The sequence below is a fragment of the Pristis pectinata genome, chromosome 1 (assembly GCF_009764475.1).
Source record: "Pristis pectinata isolate sPriPec2 chromosome 1, sPriPec2.1.pri, whole genome shotgun sequence".
Classification (NCBI taxonomy): Eukaryota; Metazoa; Chordata; class Chondrichthyes; order Rhinopristiformes; family Pristidae; genus Pristis; species Pristis pectinata.
Window position 1 is genome coordinate 14,672,975 of NC_067405.1, and position 13,924 is coordinate 14,686,898.

Consider the following 13,924-nt stretch of genomic DNA (forward strand, 5'->3'; position numbering starts at 1 on the left):
CTCCAGTGATGTCTGTGTGGAATTTGCACATTCTCTCTGTGACGGTGTGGGTTTCCTCCACATCCCAAAGATGCGTGAGGCGGGAGGTTAATTGGCTGCTGTGAATTGCCCCAAGTGTGCAGGTGAGCAACAGAATCTAGGGGGGATTGATGGGAATGTGGAGAAAATAAAAATGGGATTAGTATCAATGGGTGCTTGATGGTTGGCATGGACTCAGTGGGCTGAAGGGCTGTTCTTGTGCTGAATGCTTCCGTGACTCTTAAGTTCCCCACTGTTAAATCCCATTGCATGCAATTCTAGTCACCTCACTATAGGAAGGATGTCGAGGCTTTAGAGAGAGTGCAGAGGAGGTTTACCAGGATGCTGCCTGGATTAGAGGGCACGTGTTATCAGGAGAGGCTGGACAAACTTGGTCTCTTCTCTCTGGAGCGGCGGAGGCTGAGGGGTGATCTGTTTGAAGTGTATAAGATTATGAGGGGCATAGATAGGGTGGACAAGCAATATCTTTTCCCCATTATTGAGAGATTCAATACCAGAGGGCATGCTTTTAAGGTGAGAGGGAGTAGATTCGAAACAGACGTGAGGGGTATGTTTTTTACTGAGAGAGTGGTGGATGCCTGGAATGCGTTGCCTGATAGGGTGGTGGAGGTAAATTCATTGGGGGCTTTTAAGAGGGGCTTGGGTGAGCACATGAATGAGAGGAAAATGGAGGGATATGGGCATTCTGTAGGTAGGAGGGAATAGATATGTCAGCACAGCATTGTGGGCTGAAGGGCCTGTTCTGTGCTTACTGTTCTAAGTTCCCCAGCTGTCATGTTGGTAGTTGAACTCATGTCTTTGAAACCAATGGACCAGAACCCTGTTTACTAGTTCAGTGATTTAACCACTATACTATTAGGTCCGCTGTGGTGCTGAAAGCCAAAGATTAATTTCCCTCCCTTCGTGTCCAACACTGGTTAAACTGGCATCTGGTCATAATTGCAAGATAGAGTGCTGAGATCAATTATGAGTTATATCACTAGTGTTGGTAAAAGGGGCTAAGTATAATTTACAGACATGTTGATAAACACTGGAATGTTAAACCAAATTGTCAGAAGAAATTAGCAGATACCAAGAACACAGGATTTCAGGGTCAGGTAGATAAATGAGTTACAATTGGCAAACCAGTGAGAGCCAAGCACCAAGCACCATGGTGGCAGAAGAAGCCATCCTGCTGCTTTCAAGACCAGCACAGACACTAAACTTGCAAAAAGAACCACAGGACCAGAAGAAGAGGGATGAAATGGACCACTACACAAGGCACTGGAAGGCAAGCAAAAGGTAGAGCAAAAGAAGAACCAATCAAAGTACATTGACCTGGCAGAGGGATGCTTCATGTCTCTGCCACCAATGAGTGGGCACATTCATCCCATAATTTGGAACTAAATGAGGTCTTACCCTAAATGTTATGGGACAACATAGACATATTCTTAGGTAATTTAAATTATTATCAAATGCCTTTGGTGGTGTGGGTAGTAAGTGCAGGAAAACTGGCAGCATTATTTAACAGCAAGGTATTGAATGCCTTGTCTCCTTTGGATTCAATGTTTTTGTGTGCAGGATATAATATAGTGTGTCTGTGTGTGTCTACCACTGTTTTTGACCACTTATCCAATGTGTGTAGACAAGAACTTAAAATCTTTTCAAAACTCAGGTTCGCCAATAGAAAGAGCATGTCATTCCTAAAATCAAAGGAGCCATCAAAGGGTAAAGAATATAACAGATCATGGCTTGTGTTGGTGTTGAAGACTTTTAGTGCTGTCTCAGAGAAGTTAACAATGTGATTGCGTGAACAAGGGGAAAGAGTGTGGATGGAATGCAGGAGGGGTGAGAGAATTGGAGAAGGTTCCCAATTCCACTCTTACTTTTCCAGTTTTCATTGGTGATTTTCTTGCAATACTGTTTTGTGATGATGCAAATTACAGCAAAAGGTAGATATATGGAATCAGCTGCCAGAGGACGTGGTTGAGGCAGGTACAGTAGATACATTTAAGAAGCATGTGGACAGGTATTATGGATAACAAGAGTTTAGAGGGATATGAGCCAAGTGCTGGGAAATGGAAACAGCTTGAATATACAGCTTGGTCGGCTTGGACACGTGTGGACTGAAGGGCCATTTCCTGTGCTGTCAACTCTCTGACTCCAAACATTGGGCCAGATCACTGGGTTATTTGCAGTCCTTGGCTCAGTACTTCCTGGGCTTCTACACACACACACATTCAAACAGATCTGTCCAATATAAGCTGGAGTTCAGACACTGTCTCACCAGACCAGTCACTCCACAACTGGACTTATTATTGAAGCCAATGACCTACTCAGGAGAGGGGCTGGATGCACTTTGTATCTGGCCCCTCAACTCTACTCAAGGGTTAGTGTACATAAGAACCAGCAGCCCATTCATTTGAAAGGGCTCATTGGTCCTGTAGGAAGAGTTAAGTGGTTTACTTATGTTATTTTAATGTTTTTCAATGATCTGCATGATTTTAAATGTCTTTTTTGCTGTTTTTTTTTAATAATTTGAACTGCTTTTAAATGTCTCAACTAGAAACTATGCTATCCCTTACATATAGAAGATCATCTCAATGGGTCCTCTGTATCTGGAATGGACATATGATGGGTTGGTGAACACTGTGGATTGGGAATCCAGTTTTTCAGAAGGTCGAGCCAAATGTATAGTACATAAAATAAAGATAAATACAAATTGCCTCAAATCCGTAGAAAACAAAACTGGACTTCTGAACATAAATAAAAATGAGTGGAATAAGTACTATTATTAATCCAGTTCCTTTCACATCAAAACCTCTCAAAAGTGATTCATGCAAAAAATTACTTTTTGAAGTGCATTGACTCATCTTAGTACCAGATTGTTTCTAATTTGCATTAATTCCTTTGAATCAGACATGTAAAATGGTCAAGTTTGCAGATCACACAAAGCAGAAGAAGTGGAAATTTGAACCAAAGAGACAGGCATTGACCTGCAAAGAGATCAGATCTCATGCACAGAAGTATTTGGAATAGTCACAGATTAAATATAACACCAGTAATATAAATGTCATCTGTAACATTTGCCAACCTAAGCAATTATAGAAAGATTAAATTAAAAGGGATCGACAGATGTTAAAAAAAAAGCTTCTTTTTGTGTTTATCTTCTCTTTGTAGTTTAAGCAAAAGAAACATGCTGCAAATGCTGGATATTAGAATTAAAAGAAGTTGCCTTCCCTTTTAATTCACCATCCCACTCCTATTCTGACCTTTTCCGTCTGTGGCCTCCAACAATGTTACAACAAAGCCCAGCACAAACTTAAGTAAAAACAGTCATCTTACATCTGGGCCAATTGCAACCTTCTGGACTCAACATCGAATTGTCCAATTCACTCTTTACCTCTCTTTGATTCAGAACTGGCTATTTTTTTGTTATTGGTGTAGTCTGGCCTGCTAGACATGTCCCACACCCTTGTGATTAGCAACACATTATACAGGTTTCTGACTGCTACGTTTACTCATGTGGCTTTACCCTATCAGGGATATTCCCTTTGTTCCACCCATCCCTCCCCAACCCCTTCTCTGTTACTGAAAACTAACATTTTCTCTCTCTCCCAGTTCTGATAACCTGAAAAGTTAACTGTTTCCTTTCCTCGGGTGCTGACTGACCTGCTGAGTAGTTCCGGCATTTTCTGTTTTTTATTTCAGATTTCAAATATCTGCAGATTTTTTGATTCCCATTTTATTCTCCCCACATTTCCATCAACTCTTCTTAGATTCTACCACTTACCTACCCACAAGGAGGAATTTCCAGTGGCTAATTAACCTCCCAAGTTGCATGTTCAGATGTGGGAGGAAACCCTCGCAGTCACAGGGTGAAAGTGCAGGTTGCACACAGACAGCACCCAAGGTCAGGATCGAACCAAGGTTGCTGGAACTGTGAGGTTGCAGCTCTACTTACTGCACCACTGTGCCACCCCTAGTACTACATACAACATGGTCTTCTTGAATAAAGTACAGGAGAAAATATTTGTGTAATCTCCAAGATGTTGCAGCAGAATTGTGAATCACAAATAGTGAAGAGTTAGAGGAGGTCGGACGGATATCGTTTAAAATGTGCATATGGGTTGAACAGGATGAATGTGGATTGTTGTCACAGAGTCAGTCATAGAGTCACGGAGTCATTAGAGTCATGCAACACAGAAATAGGCCCTTCAGCCCACTGAGTCTATGCTGACCATCAGGCACCATTTACACTAATTCCATTTTATTCTTCTCAAATATTCCTCCCACTCCACCCAAGATTCTACACTTCTACCACTCACCTACACACTAGGGGCAACGTACAGTGGCTGATTAACCCATCAATCTTCACGTCTCTGGGATGTGGGAAGAAACTGGAGCACCCAGGAGAAACCTACTCCATCACAAGGAGATTGTGCAAACTCCACACAGGCACTACCGGAAGTCATGACTGAACCCTGGTCACTGGAGCTGTGAGGCAACAGCTCTACCAGCTATGCCACAGTGCCATCCAGATGTAGAATATTACGTAACTACAGACCATAAATGCAAGAAAATTGTAAATAAATGCAATAAGGGAATAGGGCTAAGTTCCTTTGTTCAAAGACAGTTACAGTAGGATACTTGCTATCATGGGATTTGGTTGGATAAATGTCTTAAAAGGCAAAGAGTCAGGTACAAGAGACAAAATAAATAAAAGGCCATTTTAAAAGGCCTGTAGGGTGGGTGAGTCTTTAGGAAGTAAGATGCCATTATGGACCAGAATGAATGACCTGTTCTATATTATAAGTATTTTGTGAATCTCTGTTAATCTTCATGATATGCTAAATAGTTGAGGTAAGGCAGATGGAATGAGGGGACACACTTGGGGAGTTCAACACTGGCTTAGGCTAGTTAGCCCTGTTCTGTGTTGTGTGAATCTATCTAAATAGCCACTACAGGCCCAAATGACAATTAACTATACTAATGAAAGTAAATATTTATCACTTGGAATCACTATGTTTAACCTGGCACAAAGGGCAACCAATAGCTAGAGCAGTAATGGGGATCACACCCAGAACATAGAACAGCATGTTAGAATAATTTAAGAGCTGAATATCGTGCTGGGAGGATCAAGAGTTCCTCCTTAATATCTGGAGTTAACGTTCTCCTTTACTTCATATGTCATTGTTATAAGTATAAATGCTGCATAAATTCTTATAAAGAATAGCCAATCATTCCGACTGCAGTACTAAGGGAAGAACATTGACCAAGACATAAGGAAGATTCCCTGTTGTTCTTTCAGTCGAAGGATGAGAATTTTTAACATCCATCTGAACCATTTGGCAGAAAAGATCAAGGTTTAAATTCTCTTACAAATAAATATTATGAAGTGTGTATTTACTCAAGAAATGGCAATGAATTGGATTAGATTAGTGCACACTAAGGCACTGGTATAATTTAAAATGCTGTTTGATATAATGATGGGAGATTAGGGTGTCAGGGGATGTCCCTTAATGAGCCAAAAGACATCAGACTCGCAAATTCTTCCTTGGAGATGTCATTAGTAATCACAGTTAAAATGTTTTAAAAATCCTTAACACAAACAGAAGGACAGGCAAGGATATTGACAGTGATAATAATCCCCTTTACAATATTTTTATTGAATCCATGAAAAAAAAGAGTACGTGCATCAAGAAAGAGACTAAAAATACTACTGAATAAGTTGTATTAAATCATACTTAGATTACAATACTCTAAATTAATAATCATATATAGTAGTTAATAAAGGAAAAAAAATTGAGATATTTTATTATAAAAGAAATCTACTCCCACTAACAAAACCCGAAGTTGTGAGATGGCAAAAAACAAGGAAAAACCTTTAAAAACGTAACCATGTCAGCCAATATCTGCGTTTTAGTCCCCAAATCAGAGATTTTGAAAATAATTCAAAAAAGGTCCCCACAGGGTTTGAAAGTCTAGGTTAGATTCAAAAACTGAACAGCAAATTTTCTCTAGATTCAAGTATGACATAACATCCCGTAACCATTGAGCATGAGTAGGTAGAGTAACTTCCTTCCATTTAAGCAACACAGCTCTCCTGGCTATAAGAGAAATAAAAGCCAGAATATGTAAATCAGAAGCCTTCAAAGTTATATCTTTTTCTCCAACAATCCCAAATAGTGCAAAGAATTAAGTTTAAAATTTATTTTGAAAAGTACAGAAAAAGTATGAAAGACCTCTGTCCAATATTTTTTAAGACTGACACGTCCAAAACATGTGAATTAAGGAAGACACTCCGTTATTACATTTGTCACAGTAAGGAGATACATCAGAATAAAAAGGGGATAATTTATCTTTAGACAAGTGAATTCTATGGACCACTTTAAATCGAAGGAGGGAATGATGAGCACATGATGACGAAATAATCCTCCACAAAAGACTTGGGGCAGCACAGTGGTGCAGTCAGCAGAGCTGCTGCCTCACTGCCCCAGTGTGACCAGGTTTGATCCCGTCTCCCTGTACTACCTGTGTGTAGTCTTCGTATTCTCTCTGTGACTCTAAGGGTTTCCTCTGGGTGCTGCGGTTTAATCCCATGTTTAAAGACATACAGGTTGATAGATTAACTGGCCATTGTAAGTTTCCCCTAGAGTAGGTGTTATGGGAATGTGGGGAGAATAGATTACAGGGAAAATTAGTGAGTGTATGGGATCACTCTGTGAACTGGCATAGACTCGATAGGCTGAATGGCCTCCACTCTCATCAGGAAATATAGAAATACAGAAAAAGGACTCGAGAAGAAAGGGACACACAGTCTAACTTTATTCCACATATTGCTTGAAGGAAAGGTTATAGCACTGAACCTTTTGCACTTATCATTAAACTGACAAAAATGAATATGTCTTTTTTTCATTATCATTCAAGACAGCTGGCATTTACATGAATAGTTGTTGATCACTGGCCCATGTCTTACCATCTCGCCTGTTCAGCTTTGCAAAGCCGGGGCTGTGACTGCTAGACAACTCGGAGGAGGAATCGAAGACCAACTGAGGCAAATCAGACACCAAGTGATCATCACAGTCATCTGCCAGATGAAGAAAAGCATTACATTTAAATCAATTAGCTGCACAATATGTTTCTGCTATTTACAAATGCAGCAGAGAATTTTAACTAAGCCTCCGGAGACCCAGAAGATTGCCAAACTGAAATCGCTGACATTCAGTGAACAAAAATCTGTGTAATTTGTTGAACTAAGAGCATATAGAATGATCTTTAACATACTAAACCAATCTACATGTCTATGAAAGCAAAATACTGCAAATGCTGGAACACTGGGATATGAACATAAAATGTTGGAAATACTCAGCAGGTCAGGCAGCTGTGCAGAGAGTAATAGTTAACACTTCATTGAAACATGGAAAATGGAAGCAGGAGTTGCCCACTCACCTCTTTGATCCTGCTTCCCATTCAATATCATGATGGCTGACCATTCAGAATCAGTCCACTGTTCCAGCATTTTTCCCATTTCCTTTGATCCCACTATCCCTAAGAGCAATATCTGAATATATTTAATGATTCAGCTTCATCTGCTTTCTGTGGTAGAAAATTCCACAGGTTCACTACTGTCTGGGAGAGGAAATTTCTTCTCATCTTAGATTTAATCCTTTTCCTTCAACTCTGACCCCTGGTCCAGGACTCTCCAGAGTTCAATATGGTAAATCTTTTATCAGCACCAAGAAAAAGTAGAGATAAGATAAGATACTTATTTATTAGTCACATGTACATCGAAACACACAGTGAAATACGTCTTTTCATGTTACTGAGAATGTGCTGGGGGCAGCCCGCAAGTGCTGCCATTCTTCCAGCACCAACATAGCTTGCCCACTGCTCCTAACCTATACATCTTTGAAATGTGGGAAGAAACCGGAGCACCTGGAGGAAACCCACACAGACGGGGAGAACGTACAAACTCCTTACAGACAACGGCGGGAATTGAACCTGGGTTGCTGGTGTTGTAATAGTGTTACGCTAACCGCTACACTACTGCTTTGAAAGGCAGAGGAATGTATGGATGGGCAGGATGGTGTAGAGGGGAAAGACATGGTGGAGGGGAGAACAGGGATGGTGAAAGTAATTTAAATGACAAAATAAACTACAGCAGAAGGTAAAGGGACACATGAAGAAGCAAATGTTTGAGATGGAGCAGGATAAACAAAAAATTGTTGGGAACTGCTGAACTCACAGGTTCTGAAGGCGATAATGAACCCAGCCAGGAAATAAAGTTCTGGCTCTTCTTTGAAATTCAAAAAAATCCTGTGGATGCTGGAAATCTGAAATGAAACAGAAAATGCTGGAAACACTCAATAGGTCAGACAGTGTCTGTGGAAAGAGAAACAATTAATGTTTCAGAACGAGGACCCTTCATCAGAACTGGGAAAGAGAGAAAGTTAGTTAAGGTAGCAGAGAAGATGGGGATGAGAAGGGGGATGGGTGGAACATCGGAAATATCTCTGATAGGGTGAGACTGAGTGTTCCTTGTATTGATGAAGAACACTACAATGTTGGAGGAGCTCAGCAGGCCAGGCAGCATCTGTGGAGAAAAGCAGGCTGTCAACATTTTGGGTCAGGACCCTTCTTCAGGACTAAAGATAGGAAAAGGGGAAGCCCAATATATAAGAGGGAAAAGCAGAGCTGTGACAGGTGGACAAAAGAGGGGAGGCGTGGTGGGCACAAGATGGTGATAGGTAGAGGCAGGTAAGACATAGTGATAGGCAGGTGTGGGGGAGGAGGGGAGAGCAGATCCACTGGGGGATGGGTCAAAGGTAAGGAGAGAAAGGAAGAAAGGGGGGTATAAAAACAGAGAGATAGGCTAAGAAAGGGAAGAAGAGAAGAAGCATGGTGGGGTGGGGGGGTTATGGGGAGGGGGAGGGGGGTGGGGATTACTTAAAGTGGGAGAATTCAATGTTCATTCCATTAGGCTGCAAGGTTCCAAGACTGAATTATATTGAATTTTGTTGGAACTAAATCACCCTGATGCTGACTGACCTGCTGAGTGTTTCCTGTGTTTTTTTTTATTTTAATTTAAACCCCTTTGTAGGTTCCTTCTGTCCCCCCACACCTCATCCCCTCACACATTACATTACAAGCCCAGATGAAAGGATAGATAACTGGTCAACACTCTGTCCTCTGGCATTGGAGTCTGCCATCAGATAATATGAAGTGTATAAGGACTGAGCAGGTTAATTTGAACTTTCTCCTACCTCCCTCACTAAAGTGCGCTGACATGAAATGGTTCCTCCCCTAAAACATTTAACTGGGATAGAGAACCCTGCATAGGAGGTGTGGAACTATGCCCGGCTATGGGTTGTTAAAAGACTGTGGTGGAATAATTATATTCTGCACTGACAGAGCTTAAAATGTCTCTTGGTTGACATCAAAATATCAAATAGTGATAGTGAAATGTGCAAAGATATAGGGTGAACACAGACCATCTTGTTCCCAGGGAAAGGGAACTAAAAACTAAAGGGCATTGGTTTAAGGTGAGTGGGGAAAGATTTAAAGGGGACCTGAGAGGCAACTTCTTCGTACAGAGGATGGTGCATATGTAGAATGAGCTGCCTAAGAAAGTAGTTGAGACAGGCACAATAACAACATTTGGATAAGTACATGGAAAGGAAAGGTTTCGAGGGATATGGGCCAAACACTGGCAAATGGAACTTACTTAGGTGGGAACCTTGGTCAGCATGGACAAGTTGGGTTAAAGAGGCTGTTTCCATGCTGTATTACTCTACTTTTATCAGAGATGTTTGCATAATAGGAGCAAACAGATGGAGAAAGTTATAACTGAGATAGATGTCAGCAAACAATCACCAAGGTAGCTTCTATGAATCCAGAATGACTCAAACCCGAACTGGACGTGAAGGAGATTGCCACCCTCCCATACGCTAACATAGAACGTAGAACAGTGCAGCACAGGAACAGGGCCTTCAGCCCATAACGTCTGTGCCAACCAGGATGCAAATCTAACTATTCCCATCTGGCTACACATGGTCTATATCCCTCCATTTCCTGCTTGTTCATGTGCCTGTCCAAATGCCTCTTAAACGTTACTATCGTATCTGCTTCCACCACTTCCCTGGCAGCTCGTTCCAGGCACCTACCACCCTCTGATATACAATCGAGGAAATCAACAGTAACCATGTTTGAAAATACTAATGTTTGGCAGATCATAAATATTCAGACATGCAGCTTCTGTCATGACAGATGGTTTACAGTGCACACATTCATTCAAAATGGCTAACAGTTTTGAAACAAATTATGCTCATTTATTTCATCTGTAAAATGATAACTAATTGTCTCATTCACAAACTAAAATAAATTAAGGAAGTACAATGGTGAAATAGTTTCATTCCACTTTAATAAGCGGTGTTGCAAAACATGAGAACATAGAACATAGAACACTACAGCACTGTACAGGCCCTTTGGCCCACAATGTTGTGCCAACATTTTATCCTGCTCTATTATCTAGCTAACCCTTCCCTCCCACATAGCCCTCCATTTTTGTATCATTCATGTGGCTATCTAAGAATATCTTAAATGTCCCTAATGTATCTGCCCCTACAACCTCTGCCGGCAAGGTGTTCCAGGCACCCACCACTCTCTGTGTAAAAAACCTACCTCTGACATCCCCCCATACCATCCACCAATCACCTTAAAATTATTTCCCCTCATGTTAGCCATATTCACCCTGGGAAAAAGTCTTTGGCTGTCCACTCGATCTATACCTCTTATCATCTTGTACACCTCCGTCACCTCTCATCCTCCTTCACTCCAAGGAGAAAAGCCCAAGCTTGCTCAACCTATCCTCATAAAGGCATGCTCTCTAATCCAGGCAGCATCCTGGTAAATCTCCTCTGCACCTTCTCTAAAGCTTCCACATCCTTTCTATAATGAGGTGACCAGAACTGAACACAATGCTCCAAGTGCAACCTAAGCAGAGTTTTATGGAGCTGCAACATTACCTCATGGCTTTGAACTCAATACCCCGACTAATGAAGGCCAACACACCATACGCCTTCTTAACAACCCTATCGACCTGCATGGCTACCTTGAGGGATCTATGGACATGGACCCCAAGATCCCTCTGTTCCTCCACACTGCTAATAGTTCTGCCATTAACCTTGTATTCTGCCTTCGATCTTCCAAATTGTATTACTTAACACTTTTCCAGGTTGAACTCCGTCTGCCACTTTGCAGCCCAGCTCTGCATCCTATCAATGTTCTGTTGTAATCTACAGCAATCTTCTACACTATCCACAACACCACCAACCTTCGTGTTATCAGCAAACTTACTAATCCACCCTTCCACATCCTCATCCAAGTCATTTATAAAAATCACAAAGAGGATATTGTTCCAAAATTCAGGTTATGTTTTATATCTTTAAATTATTTTGGGAGTAACATAATTTTTTTTGTTCAATTAGTACGATAAACCTGTAATGACTAAATATCAAAAGTCTAATAGTCTCCAAGTCTCATGTTTATTTTAATTAATTCACTGGCAAAGCCAACATTTGTTTCCTACTTGAAATTTCCCCTGAAATGAATGGATTGCTGGCTATTCACAAGAGCAGGTAAGAGCCAACAATTTTGTCACAAGTCTGGGCTTGCATATAAACTAGCATATCTCCTTTCTGATAAGATGTCAGCAAATCTAAGAGGTGTTTGTGACAACTGGTGTGGAATTAGGCTTTTTAATTAGCTGAGTCTAAATTCCACATCTAATGTGCTAGGATCGGAACTCTTGTATCTGGATTACTAATTCAGGCTTCAGGGTACTAGTCTAGTGACATTATCACAATAGTACTGGAGTTGTACAATATGCCATATATACTATGTGTGTACCTGCATGCATGGATGTGGATATAGGTGTATACCTATATCTATGTAAGTGCATATATTATGTATGTAATATGCTTTAATAATATTGATTTGTGCCATGTATTAAAAAATCATTTTCTGCTATGTATGCTAAATATGTTGTTTCATTGTCATTTAAATTAAATTAAATTAATTTAATTAAAATTCAAAAGTTTGATATTAAAAATCACATGGTTGAATGACTGAATCATTGGAACCACAGTGAAAATCATCATCTTCATATTGAATTATGGAACCATCACTAAAGTCCACATATAAGCTGAATGATCTCTCTATTCCCATGTCTTCAAATTATATTTTTCCTCAATAGGTATGAGGTTAGACATTTCATCTTGATGTTCACTGGCTCATTAGTACACCCACTGATCACTCACGATGCTTGTGATATTATCTGGGCCAATTAATATGTTATTGTCTGGGAGGATATTGCAAATTATGCCTTATTTTATATTTAACAAGCAGCATTGCATGAGTAATAGCAGAAAGAAACAGAGCAAGCAATTACTCTGTAATATTACAATTTTGCAGCACATTGATTGCCAATATGTGAAGAATGTGTATTATTCTTGCTCTCCATTCTATAATCCCTTAAATATCAAGGCAATATATTCCTAACAACTAAATGGAATGAGTGAAACCCAGAGAAGGGAAAAGAGGTTCAATTACATTTTTTGTCCATTTTATTTCCACATTCAATTGCAAAGAGAATTTATGAGGATTAATAATGGTATAATTACTTCAGAGTTCCAAGAAAAAAAGTGATTACACTTACAAACATGAAGGGAATGAAAAGTATATTAGATGCTTTAAGAATGTAACTAAAACATTCTCAAGCCCAGCACGCACAAGATCAGAAACGTTTACAGAGGAAACTGAAGCCATGGGAGTGAAAATAGGCAGAGATATCTTGGAATTCATCAATGGACATTTAAATTAATATGGATTAAGTTAGTCAGAACAGGACATGGATTTGTGAAGCCTCCAAAATATTTTGAACTCTATTATTTGTGGAATTGTATTCATAATGAATCACGCGCTCAGGTCAACCACAGATCTATATGCAGGGACACAAGTAATTCGGGAGGCAAACAATATGTTGGCTTTTGTTGCTAAGGGACAGCAACATAGAAGTTAGGAGCATCATCCTGGTGAACATCAACAACACCCTCCCCAGCGGTACCAAATTACCAACGAACATAAATCAGTCTTAAAGGAATTCAGACTATAATGAAAAGTAATAACTTTTAGCTTCAGAGCACTACTACATTGTCCCAGATGAGTTATTTCTTTGAAAAGTATTCAGTATATCAACAGATCTATTCATATGTTGAGCGAACATATTAGTGTAGTTTTTGCCACAGGAGAGATGTTAATTTCTAATTGGAATAACATAATTCTGTAAGATCACCACATTCCTTAATCTATATTGGTTGATGCAGTTGGGATAATATGTTGCAGTTGTACAAGATGTTAGTGAGGCCACATTTGGAATATTGTGTTCAATTTTGGTCACCCTACTGCAGGAAAGATGTCATTAATCTGGAAAGCATGCAGAGGGACTAAGTTATGGAGAGAGGTTGAGCAGGTTGGGACTGTTTTCATTGGAGAGTAAGAGAATGAGGGGTGATCTTATAAAGGTATATAAAAACATGAGGGGCATAGATAGGGAGAATGCACACAGTCTTTTTCCCAGGGTTGGGGAATCAAGAATTAGAGGGCATCAGTTTAAGGTGAGAGGAGAGAGATTTAGTAGGAACCCGAGGAGCAACTTTTTCACCCAAACCATGGTCAGTATATGGAATGAGCTGCCAGAGGAAGTGGTGAGGTTGGTGCATTAACAACATTTAAAAGTTATTTGGACAGGGACATGGATAGGAAAGGTTCCAAGGGATATGGGCCAAATGTGGGCAAATGGGAATAGCTTAGATGGGAATCTCTCAGTTACCTCTTGAACCAATTT

General features: G+C 40.2%; 1 protein-coding gene across 1 annotated transcript in view; it reads right to left on the reverse strand.

Annotated features, from left to right (window-relative positions):
• Positions 1 to 7,549, reverse strand: part of LOC127575517 (contactin-associated protein-like 5) — a 611,376-nt gene extending 603,827 nt beyond the window's left edge. The window contains exons 1-2 of the mRNA XM_052025454.1: positions 7,471 to 7,549; positions 6,998 to 7,108 (exon numbers count right to left, since the gene is read on the reverse strand). Of these exons, the coding sequence (XP_051881414.1) occupies positions 6,998 to 7,108; positions 7,471 to 7,549 (190 nt within the window). The remainder of the gene's footprint in view (positions 1 to 6,997; positions 7,109 to 7,470) is intronic.
• Positions 7,550 to 13,924: the final 6,375 nt, after the last annotated feature.